This window comes from Oryx dammah, unplaced genomic scaffold, assembly GCF_014754425.2.
Source record: "Oryx dammah isolate SB20612 unplaced genomic scaffold, SCBI_Odam_1.1 HiC_scaffold_2, whole genome shotgun sequence".
Lineage (NCBI taxonomy): Eukaryota > Metazoa > Chordata > Mammalia > Artiodactyla > Bovidae > Oryx > Oryx dammah.
Window position 1 is genome coordinate 141,127,187 of NW_024070186.1, and position 12,978 is coordinate 141,140,164.

Consider the following 12,978-nt stretch of genomic DNA (forward strand, 5'->3'; position numbering starts at 1 on the left):
ATTAGTTAATATTAGGCTTCAAGTATACATATTTATATGGTACATTTTAATTATGAAAGGTTTTGAAAATGATTTTTTTTTTTAATACACACAAGGGAAAAGCCTCAAAGCGAAGATTGATTGTCAAGTATACTACTGATGGAGGGCTGATGCCTCTATGCTATGCTTATAAATTTCCCAGTACCCCATGGTGAAATGATGTGAAGCTGGAATTCCATCATGGCTCCACACTTTCCTTGGCTTTTGAACGGTAGTGTTGGAGGAGACTCTTGAGAGCCCCTTGGACTGCAAGGAGATACAGCCAGTCAGTCCTAAAGGAGATCACTCCTGACTATTCATTGGAAGGACTGATGCTGAAGCTGAAATTCCAATACTGTGCCAACCTGATGCAAAGAACTGACTCAGTAGAAAAGACCCTGATGCTTGGAAAGATTGAAGGTGGCAGGAGAAGGGGATGACAGAGGATGAGATGGTTGGATGGCATCACTGACATGATGGACATAAGTTTAAATAGGTTCTGGGAGTTGGTGATGGACAGGGAGGCCTGGTGTGCTACAGTCCTTGGGGTCGCAAAGAGCTGGACAGGATTGAGTGACTGAACTGACTGAACTGAAAGCTTTGGACAGCTTTTCTAACTGCTCTCTACATAATTCATATTCTTAATCTTAATAAATTATCATATCATTTTTTAATTAAAATAAATTTAAATTAAAACATTTTTGAAATATTTTTTAATTGAAGGGTAATTGCTTTACATTGTTATGTTGGTTTCTGCCTTACACACAATGTGAATCAGCCACCATTGTTATTCAGTCATTAAGTCATGTCTGATTCTTTGTAACCCCATGGACTGCAACATGACAGACTTCCCTGTCCTTCACTCTCTCCCAGATTTTGCTGAAACTCATGTCCATTGAGTTGGTAATGCCATGCAACCATCTCATCCTCTGTTGTCCCCTTCTCGTGCCTTCAGTCTTTCCCAACATCAGGGTCTTTTCCAATGAGTTGGCTCTTTGCATCAGGTGGCCAAAGTATTGGAGCTTCAGCTTTAGCGTCAGTCCTTCTAATGAATACTCAGGGTTGATTTCCTGTAGGATTGACTCATTGGATCTCCTTACTGTCCAAGGGACTCTCAAGAGTCTTCTCCAGCATCACACTTAGAAAGCATCAATTCTTTGGTGCCCTACCTTCTCTATGGTCCATAAGTATATATATATATATATATATATATATATATACACACACACACACATATATATCTCCCCTATTAAATGCATTTTGAACAATGTTTAGAATTTTAAATAAAACAGACGTTTGTTAAGTGAATGAAGAAATATTTAACTTTATATCAGTACATATATTTAACTCAGTAATATTATTTAACTCAGTAAATAATGTCTATTTTTCTTGTTCCTTCTCAATTGATTTGTTATATCTTGAGAATGAGTTAAACATAGAATCTTAACACTAAGTTTCATGGAAAGCAATGTAGAATTTTTTTTTTTAAGTTGTAAAATTTGTTTTTACTTTGGCATGTAAAGGATGTAGGGGAATGGTGAAGATGGACACACTTTTCTAATCTTTTAATATTTAAGAAATGACACATACTTCATTATTGAACAATTTTTACATTTATAGTGAATTTATAAGAAGTAATATTCTTCAGATTTTTATATATGTATGATTCTTTTAACAAAATCAATGAAATAAATTTAGATTTACAATCATGTATGGAACATATATGGGGATTTCGAATAATGCAATATGTCCAGATAACTTTCTGAAGCCTTAACATGGCACAGGAGTAAAGTTTAAAGGCTCCATATGAAACAATGAAGGTTTGGAAATGTTGATTTATTAACCATGCTTTTGATAGCAGCCTTTTGGCAAATATGCAGAAGTAATACTCCCACAGACTACTTGAAGTGAAGGTGTTCCATATTGTTTGTTGAAAGAAATCCATATGCTAGAAAATCCAAGCATTTAGGTTTTAAAGTGATAGTGTCACATTTTGTTAGAAAGTTGAATATCTTGACTTTTAGTGTCAATCCTGATGGAAGGGTATGCTATCAGAGTTGCCCATTCAATCTTAGCCATTCTGAAAGCTATCTCTGAAACTTCCTATATGCTTTGAACATTTTCTAATAAAATACCATTTTTGCATCAAAAGCCATGGATAAAATCATCTTGCTCAGAAAAAAATATGAAATCTACTCCCAGTATATTAATAAAAAGTCATTCAACAGTTATTTTCCACCTATTATGTTTCATCTATTGTCCTAAGTGATGGTGATTCATAGTTAAAAAGATGAACTAGTCTAGTGCCCTTAATATGTTAGTACTCTTATAAAAGTATCAGTGGATTAATTGTGAAAACAAGATTGTTGAAGTATATGATAAGGAAAGTGCTGTGATAGAGGATAAGGAAAGAGCACTTGAATCAGTTAGGGCAGAGGGAAGTATCCAAAATGCCTGCTGACAGTAAAAAGCAACCTTTAAAGATGAAAAGGTATTAACCAACTAAAGACTGGTGGGGACTTTTCAAGTGGAGAGAACACCATATACAGTAGCTCAGAGGTGAAAGCATGAGTGGCATGTTCCAGAACTGAATTAAGTTCATTATAACTTAACTTTACAAATAAGTGCAACTAGAATACTTATAATAACAGATAAATACAACTAAGATTTGTAAGTAAAGACTAATAGGAAAGAAATCTGGCAGAGAAGGTTGAGCCATTTCAACATGGCCTTGACATCTCTATTGAGGCTTTTAGAATTTATAAAAAGGTGACATCACTAGAGGGTTTTAATTAAGACAGTGACATGAGCTAATATGTATTGAGAAGGACATTAGTGCTTCAGTGAGGAAAATGGATGAGAATCAAGGCAAAGCTTCAAGCAATGAGAGTTGTTCAAATCTGAATAAAATAATTGCTGAGGGAAAAGGAAATTTTAGACTAAGAAGTGATAAAGGGAGAAGTGATAGGATATGGATTTAGTTGGATATGCAGATTGAGGGTATTGGGGAAATCAAAGATGATTCAAAGAATTTGCCTTGGGCATCTAGCTCAATGTAAAGACCTCTAAAGACAGAGATGGGGAGTAATTTTTGGTGGAGATACTCAAATTTTGCACATACTGAAATTGAGTTATTTACAGTTCTTCTAAGTGTATATATCTAGATGACTCAAATAATTCTGGAATCACAGGAATCATCTGGTCTGAAGAAAAACTGTGAATCATCAAAATATTGATTGAAGGCATAAGAGTAGATGTGACAAACCATTCAGTTGCTGTAGAATGAGAAGAAAAGGGGACTTAAAAAATAACCTGCTTAAAGAAACATCAAGCAGACACCTTATTGAATATTATGATTTCCTTTATTTCCTTTCTGCAATAATGAATGTTTGAAAGTCTGTAAATGAAACAAATAGATCATCTTTAATAGTTAAATATTCCCAATATCCAGTTACACATGAATGACTCAAGTAGTGCTTTCTTCAAACATCTTTTGTTCAGTTCAGTTCAGTCACTCAGTCGTGTCTGACTCTTTATAACCACATGGACTGCAGCATGCCAGGCTTCCCTTTCCATAACTAAATTCCAGAGCTTGCTCAGACTCACGTCCATCCAGTCGATAATGTCCTCCAACCTTATCCTCTGCCATCCCTTTCTCCTCCTACCATCAATCTTTCCCAGCATCAGGGTCTTTTCTAATAAGTAGGCTCTTTACATCAGATGGTCAAAGTATTGGAGCTTTAGCTTCATCATCAGCCCTTCCAATGAATAGTCAGGACTGATTTCCTTTAGGATTGAATGGTCTGATCTCCTTGCAGTCCAAGGGACTCTCAAAGAGTTTTCTCCAACTCTACAGTTCAAAAGCATCAATTCTATGGCACTCAGCTTTCTTTATGGTCCAACTCTTACATCCATACATAACTACTGGAGAAACCATAGCTTTGACTAGATGGACCTTTCTTGGCAAAGTAATGGCTCTGCCTTTTACTATGCTGTCTAGGTTGGTCATAGCTTTTCTTCCAAGGAGCAAATGTCTTTTAATTTTATGGCTGCAGTCACCATCTGCAGTGATTTTGGAGCCCAAGAAAATAAAGTCTGACACTGTTTCCATTGTTTCCCCAACTATGTGGCGTGAAGTGATGGGACCAGATGCCATGATCTTAGTTTTTTGAATGTTAAGTTGTAGACCAGCTTTTTCACTCTCCTCTTTCACTTTAGTTAAGAGGTTCTTTAGTTCCTTGTTGCTTTCTGCCATAAGGGTGGTGTCATTCTGCATATCTGAGGTTATTAATATTTCCCCCACAATCTTAATTCTAGCTTGTGCTTCATCCAGCTCAGCATTTTGCTTGATATACTCTGCATGTAAGTTAAATAAGCAGGGTGACAGTATACAGCCTTGACATACTCCTTTCCCTATTTGGAACTAGTCCATTGTTCCATGCCTGGTTCTAACTGTTGCTTCTTGACCGGCATACAGATTTTATGGAGCCAGGTAAGGTGGTCTGGTATTTCCATCTCTTTAAGAATTTTCCATAGTTTATTGTGATCCATACAGTCAAAGCCTTTAGCATAGTCAGTGAAGCTGAAGTAGATGTTTTTCTGAAATTCTCTTCCTTTTCCTATGATCCAGCGGATGATGGCAATTTGATCTCTTGTCCCTCTCCCTTTTCTAAATCCAGCTTGAACATCTGGGAGTTCACAGTTCACGTACTGTTGAAGCCTCTCTTTGAGAATTTTGAGCTTTACTTTGCTAGCGTGTGAGATGAGTGCAATTGTGCAGTAGTTTGAGCATTCTTTGTCATTGCCTTTCTTTGGGATTGAAATGAAAACTGACCTTTTCCAGTCCTGTGACCACTGCTAACTTTTCCAAATTTGCTGACATGTTGAGTGCAGCACTTTCACAGCATCATCTTTTAGGATATGAAATAGCTCAACTGGAATTCCATCACCTCCACTAGCTTTGTTCATAGTGATACTTCCTAAGGGCCACTTGACTTCACATTCCAGGATGTCTGGCTCAAGGTGAGTGATCACACCATTGTGGTTGTCTGGGTCATTAACATCTTGTTTGTATAGGTCTCATTCTAATTTCCAGCAACACACTTGAATAGAATATTTTTTAAATTTCTTTGGAATGTCATGAAGTTTTAGGAGTTCTGAGTTCCTCCAGTCCTTACTATAAGTCATATTTCCTGCTGATTGCCTTTCTTTCTCTCCAGTCTCTTCTTTGGTGAGAAAAGTTCCCAGGAAAAAGCATCAGTATAAACATTTTTGTATGTCATCTCAAGGTCAAACAAAAGATGAAATAGATATTTTGGGAAAGTTTAAACCTTCTGAGCTGAAAATTATGTATATGTAGCTTAATAATTGGTATTTTGTCTCTGAGGCAGCTTCAGAATCTCCAAATTTTCATTCCTTATTACCTGTCTTTTAGACAATCAATTACCACATTCTTACCTGTTTTAATATAGTCTAATAATTTCCTTATTTGTATTTAAATCCCAAACTTCTACTATGACTTAAGGAATTGCTCTGAAAAATGAACCCCAAATATGAATGGTTTCATATCACAGCAGTTTCTTACTCATGTGAAGTCCAATGTGTTGTAGGAGAGACAAGCATTGTACCCATTGCATTCATTCAGTGATCCAGGTTGAGGGATGCTGGGAAACTACATTCTCATGTGACTTCTTTGTTTGTCCTAACATTTCTATTAACTCAGCAAATAGGGGAAGAGTAATAAATACTGGAAGAGCCCCCAAAAGTACTCTAACAGTAGATATCCATAGGTGGGTATCTTAAAGATATTTCTGCATTACCAAAAGGTCCAAGGGGGTCAAGGATGTGTTTCTCTTATCCACCAATGTGCTCAAATACAGTACTTAGCAAACATCATGTCTGATGTTATCTATGAATTAATTAATTACTGAAATTTAGGATATTGCCTTTATAACATGTTTCAAAATAGAATAGGATATAATAATGTTCTTTACTTGATAACAAGGGAAAAGTTCTTAAGACTGCAACAAAATTATGATGAGTAAAAACTTAAAACTAGGCATTATGGAAAATATGGTCAGGCTGAGATGCTTCTTAGGCTAGCCAGAATACTTCAAGCAATCACCTAATACATGCCCTATAACAGCTATTTTTGTACATATGCATGTGCATACACTCACACATAAAATGAAATCTTGAGATAAAAGTAATGAAGTCTAATCTATTTCTTCCTAAAATGGATTATCTTGCATTTAGAAAAAAATCTTTCAAATGAATCTGAGATATGATCATTTTATATGTCCTCTACCTGACTTGAATATTATTATATATTTAGCTTCCTCCTCAGGATATGTGCAATTATTGGTTTAATTATTGTGTGAGGAAGGATATTCAATCAATTCTCTAACCCATTTCCATCCCCAAGTTGCTATATATTTGCAGTCAAAATATCTTCTTGTCTGTAATACCTAGTCCCTCAGCTTTATATTTTGTGTATCTTATCTGCATTCAGAGTACCAAGGGGAAAATAATAGCTTAACCATTTTATGTGGAAATAAACTCTTGAATGTATTTTCACAAAAAGGTGTAACAAGGCAGTTGTAGAGTGGAAAAATCGAAGTCATGAAATTACATTTTACTTTCAAATTGAAATTTGTTTGTTGATGAAAAGTTGGATAGTGTCAGACAAGTGCCATATTTTAATACTTAGCAATTTAGAGCATACTGGACTTTTTACTGATATCGTTTCCTCCTCTTTGCTTTCTTTCCAGATCGGTTCGCTATGTTAGCCAACAATAATCTGCAGATTCTCAACATCAATAAAAGTGATGAAGGTATATACAGGTGTGAAGGAAGAGTGGAGGCTAGGGGAGAAATTGACTTCCGTGATATCATTGTTATTGTTAATGGTAAGCAGAGAATAATTTGTATGTATTTTATTGTTGCATTTAGCAATGTGTTTATTAAAAGAGCAACACAGCACTTAAGACTGATAAACCTCTGCTACCCCTGGAGGACGTTGCCTCACCTATAATATAGCATCTGTTGCTGCACTATAGCCTCAAGGGCAAGCATGCATGCTAAGTCACTTCAGTTGTGCCTGACTGTTTGCAATCCTATGGACTGTAGCCCTCCAGTCATCTCTAACCATGAGATTCTCTAGACAAGAATACTGGAATAGATTGTGGGTTGGCATGCCCTCCTCTAAGGAATCTTCCCAACCCAGGGATTGAACCCTCATCTCTTATGTCTCCTTCATTGGCAGGCAGGTTCTTTACCACTAGTGTCACTTGGAAAGCCCCTCAAGGGCAAGATCTGTGACTTATTTAATATTGTTATCCTCTTTTACAAAGAGTCTATAAGGGAGTAGTTGCCTTTTGCTGGTTTTATAGTTGTTGAAAGAATGTCAAATGAAATATAGTAAAGTGTGATACTAGATTTTGCTTCTAAATTACAGGGGTTACATGCTTAAACTAATCTAATTGACAGTATTTACAGGTTTTCCCTAATGTATAAGTAAATGCATTGTTACCCTTTGGAATTTTAATGGACATTAATAACTAAATTTTTGACATCAAGATGACATCTCTTCCTCCAAATTTGGCTTCTTTTTACTATACTGCCTGCTTGCATTAACATACTATTCCGTGAGGCCAGTAATATGTTAATGTTATCCTAATTATCTCCACTTTGAGATTCTAATGGGTCACCAAGGTGCACACTGTATTTCTTTAACATCTATAAAATATACACTACTTTTCCAATCATGTTTTCCATAAGAGTGCTGCCCTTTCCAATTATTTTTTTAAATTTTTCTTGAGTGACTGCTATTTGTTTTCTCTGCTCTTAATCTTACAATTTCAACTTTTCTATCTTACCAACCTTCCAATACTTAAAATTATCAGTATTTCCCTTTACTTTCAAGACAAAATCAGAAACATTCTTTATGGTATAGGAAGCTGTGCCTATGCTTCCTATAGGAAGCTGATCATCAGCTACCTTCCCTAATCATTCAGTCTGGGTAACCTGTGCTTTAGCTAAATGGAAATTCTATCAGTAACACTACACAAATGTACTTTGATTTGTTCTTCTGAACAAATTCAGGTCTTTTAAACTGAGTTAGAAACAACCATAATCACATAATCTATAACCAAAATGTAACTTATTCCTTTTGGAATGGACAAAACTGGGAGACTGAAAAATTAATCAATGTCTTCTTCCCTATCCTATGCCCCTTCCACCATGAGCTATCTCTCCACTTTTTTTTTTTTTTAAGAGATTTGGAAACAACACCAGGAATAGATCAAAAAGAGTTATTTGGTTTTTCCTTTCCTGGAGTGAAAGTAGTTTAACGACAGATTTCATGCTGAAAGATAAAAAGAATATTAAATCACTGATTTTTTCTCTTCTTCTGTAAGTCTGTAATTAATTGATATTGAGGAGACCTAGATTCCCTTCCTGGCTTGGAAAGATCTCCTGGAGAAGGGAATGGCTACCCACTCCAGTATTCTTGCCTGGAGAATTCCATGGACAGAGGAGCCTGGCAGACTTCAGTGCATGCAGTCACAAAGAGTCAAAGACAACTGAGTGACTGGCATTTTCACTTTCAATTTCATGGATAAAATAATGGAATAGACCAAGCAGAAACTAGGGAAGTAGGTAGAAACTGTACATGCTCTAGGGTGAGGCCAAAGTGCCAGGCCTTTCAAGAGAAGATATTCAGAGCCTTTTTTTTTTTGATGTGCAAAATCTATTATTTATTGAGACTACTAGTCAGTGGAGGTTTTGAGGAAGATTTTAGTGAAGATGAAGAATATATTTAAATACGTAGATGTGTACTATGTTTGTATCTCTTTATATTAATACATATCTATATTTTTGTATTTTTATTTATGAGCATTTCTAATACCTTTCTCTCTTTATTATATGCAATCAGCAAAGGTAACTTAAGTGGCTCTTTAGTTTCTTAATTAGTTGACTTAACTGTCTACTGTGCTTTGTTTCTGAAAGAATTTAAGGTAGGAAATTTTGTGTTTTTTGTCATGGGCAAGCCCTTGTGCTCAGTATATTCTTATGAAAATGGGGGTTATAACATCAGTTAAGACATGTAAAGTTTTTTTAAAAGGACTGAGTTTATAGGAAGCACTATATAAATATGTACTATGATTGTATGTTGCATATGTGTGTGTATATGCTGAGACTTAGTCGTGTCTGACTCTTTATGACACCACGGACCATAGCCCACCTGACTCCTCTGTCCATGGGGTTATCCCAGCAAAAATACTGGAGTGGGTTGCCCTTTCCTCTTCCAGGGGATCTTCCAGACCCAAGGGCTGAACCTACATCTCCTGTGGCTTCTGTGTTGGCAGGTGAATTTTTTTTTTTTTTTTTTACCAATGAGCCACCTGGGAAGCCCATGTTATATATGTATGTTTATGTAAATTTCTAGAGTAGGAAATGGAAACCCACACCAGTATTCCTGCCGGACAGAGAAGCCTGGCAGGCTACATATATGGGGCTGCTAAGAGTTGGACATGTCTGAGAAACTGTGCACATATGTAATATTATGCATATATTTTTACATCAAAACACTATTTTGAGACTTACAATCAAAAGGAAATGTCATCTGGAAGATGTAGCATATTAAGCTTTTATTGTCTATTCTGCTGTTGTAATTTCTTTTAATACATTTACGAATGTTCTATTTCCACATTAGATTATCTGTGATAGTTTGAATGTGATGACGTTTATTTTAAAGGAAGGATTCTTTGGGTATGAGTGGGTCCAATTAACAAAGTTTGAATCATCAAGTCCATCGTGATCTACATTCAAACTGGAATGTTTATTTCTTTATCTACACTTATTATTCCAGGTCTCGCAAAGATGTAAATACTGGACACAAAAGAATACAGGTGTTCTTTTGTGCAGTTCACATCAATCATGTATGTAATGTCCTTTTGTGACTGCACCACACTGACCTTCTCCAAATTAATCCCCCTTCTGCCACATCCTACTTTTCTTCTCACATACTAATCTGACCTTCTTTGCTTGAACATCACTTTATCTCCAATTCTTCTTATTAGTCATATTTCCCTGTTATGGCCACAAGCTCCCATATCTTAGAATTACCGGAACCACGGATTTACAAAATAAGTGTTCACAAAATCAACCATTGATTTATTTACCTTCTGGGTGATTCAGTTGGACCCTGTCAAGGGAATGCATTGACTAATGCCACCAGATGACTGTGCTTTTCTCTCACATTTTGCCTTTATATACAGTCAGAAAAATCATTCTTCTCCAGTTGTATTGATTCTGCCCTGCTTACCAGCTCCTTTTAAAGCTTGAGCCCTCTCTAAAACTATCCTTTATTATTTATTTATTTTTAATTAATTAATTATTATTATTATTATTTTACTTTACTTTACAATATTGTATTGGTTTTGCCACACATCAATATGAATCCGCCTGGGAGAATGGCATTGAAACATGTATATTATTTACCTGTTATAAAATCCCTTGAAGTTGTTTCAGTGAAAACTTTGAAGTTGCATAAATTAGTAATAAAATAAAGATTATTACTGTTTATCCACATTATCTTATTTTTGTTCAATTATAGTATTTGATGAATTATATACTTTTTATCTCCAATTTATAATGCATGCCTCTCTCTTATTTGCTACTAATTTTTATCTTTGGTAAAATTATTTTATCCTTGATAAAATTCATTGTGGACCTTTTACCTCAAAGTATATTGAACTTCCAACCAAATACTCCAGTCAACAGTTTCTTCACATTCACTGATTTCTTGCCAAGTCCTGGTTCTGGAAGAAGGTCTTCTCTTTGCTCTGATGTTGACTCTTTGCAGATTTTCCCTTGCATTTCTTCCTCTTCCAACACATTAACAATTAGTTAAAAGATATCCTTGCTGGCTTATAAGGCCAACAACACCAAATATTAAGGATCTTTTTTTTCTTAACTCCCTCTATGAATTTCTTACTATATTTCGCAGTGCCTATGTATAGTTTTTCACAAGTATTTATCTCTCCTCCCTTTAAGAGGTTTTACACCACTGCTCATTGCCACGTGAAGTGTGATGCTTCCAGTAGAAGGTTTAAGCAGCTAAACCCAACTGATGATGTGACTTTCTCTGGCTATGGGAATACAAGAAAATGTAATATACACTGTACTGAAATCAAGCTTCAAGACGAATCACATGTTACTTCTCTTGGGCTTTCCTCCTGCCATGAAGCTAAGTGAAAGTGAAAGTTTCTCAGTCCTGTCTGACTCTTTGCAACCCCGTGGACCACACAGTCCATGGAATTCTCCAGGCCAGAATACTGGAGTAGATAGCCTTTCCTTCTTCCAGGGGATCTTCCCAACCCAGGGATTGAACCCAGGTCTCCCGCATTGTGGGTAGATTCTTTACCAGCTGAGCCACAAGGGAAGCCCTGCAGCTAGCATGACTGTAATAGGGGACTTCTTTACCTAGAGCATCATGAAGATGTATGAAGCTGAGGCACAGCTGATCTGCAGGTGTAAACATACCATAGATCAGAAATAAAGCACATTGTTAAGCCCTGAGATTTTAAAGTCTTCTGTTATCACAGAAAAGCAGACACATGCAATGACAGTGGCTTTTTCCTACTTAAGCAATTTAAATACTGTCTGACCTAGATGTACATCTGAAATTACATCCCTGAGTACACATCAGACATCTTATACTCCCCAATGGTGGTCATCTCCAATAGATTTTAAAATTAACATATCAGTATATTGGTAATTCAACTGAATATTTTTGACTGTAGTTTCAGTGTTATTTTATATTGTCTTTATATATTTATTCAACATTTAAAGGAGATGTGCTGGCTATATTTTTCATACTTTGCTATGCTTAGAATACTAGCAGATCTAATAGAGCAGTATTTCCCTTAAGGCACTTATAAATTTATCTCAAAAATTTAAAATAATCAACTTTCATAAGGTTCCTTATTGTTTATGGAGCTGCTGAATTCAAAAGCATATAATAAGTACATTTTTAAAAATTTATTGATTTTTTAATTGAAGGATAATCGGTTTACAGAATTTTGTTGTTTTCTGTCAAACCTCAACATGAATTGGCTTTTTCTGTCAAACCTCAGCCGTAGTTCTTGCCTGGAGAATCCCAGGGACGGGGGAGCCTGGTGGGCTGCCATCTATGGGGTCGCACAGAGTCGGACATGACTGAAGCGATTTAGCAGCAGCAGCAGCTGTAGTTATACATATAGCCCCTCCTTTTTGAACTTCCTCCCATCTCCCTCCCCATCCCACCCCTCTAAGTTGATACAGAGCCCCTGTTTGAGTTTCTTGAGCCATACAGCAAATTCCTGTGGGCTATTTTACATATGGTAATGTAAGTTTCCTTGTTACTCTCTCCACACATCTCACCCTCTCCTTCCCTCTCCCCATGTCCATAAGTCTATCCTCTATGTCTGTTTCTCCACTGCTGCCCTGAAAATAAATTCTTCGGTGCCATTTTTCTAGATTCTGTATATATGCATTAGCATATAATATTTATCTTTCTTTTTCTGACTTACTCCACTCTGTATAATAGGCTCTAGGTTCAACCACTTCTTTAGAACAGACTCAAATTCATTCCTTTCTATGACTAACATACCATTGTGCATATGTATGACAACTTTTTTATCCATTCATCTATCGATGGACATCTAGGTTGCTTCCATGTACTAGCTATTGTAAATAGTGCTGCAAAGAACAATGGGATACATGTGTCTTTTTCAATTTTGGTTACCTCAGGGTATATGCCTATGAGTGGGATTCCTGGGTCATATGGTGGTTTTTATTCCTAGTTTTTTAAGGAATCTCTACACCGTCTTTCATAGTGGCTGGATCAATTAACATTCCTACAAAAAATACAAGAGCATTCCCTTTTCTCCACACCCTCTCCAGCATTTATTGTTT

General features: G+C 36.1%; 1 protein-coding gene across 1 annotated transcript in view; it reads left to right on the forward strand.

Annotated features, from left to right (window-relative positions):
- NCAM2 (neural cell adhesion molecule 2) overlaps nt 1-12,978 on the forward strand; it is a 251,238-nt gene that overhangs the window by 25,605 nt on the left and 212,655 nt on the right. Inside the window, exon 5 of the mRNA XM_040265979.1 lies at nt 6,789-6,926. Coding sequence (XP_040121913.1) covers nt 6,789-6,926 — 138 coding nt within the window. The remainder of the gene's footprint in view (nt 1-6,788; nt 6,927-12,978) is intronic.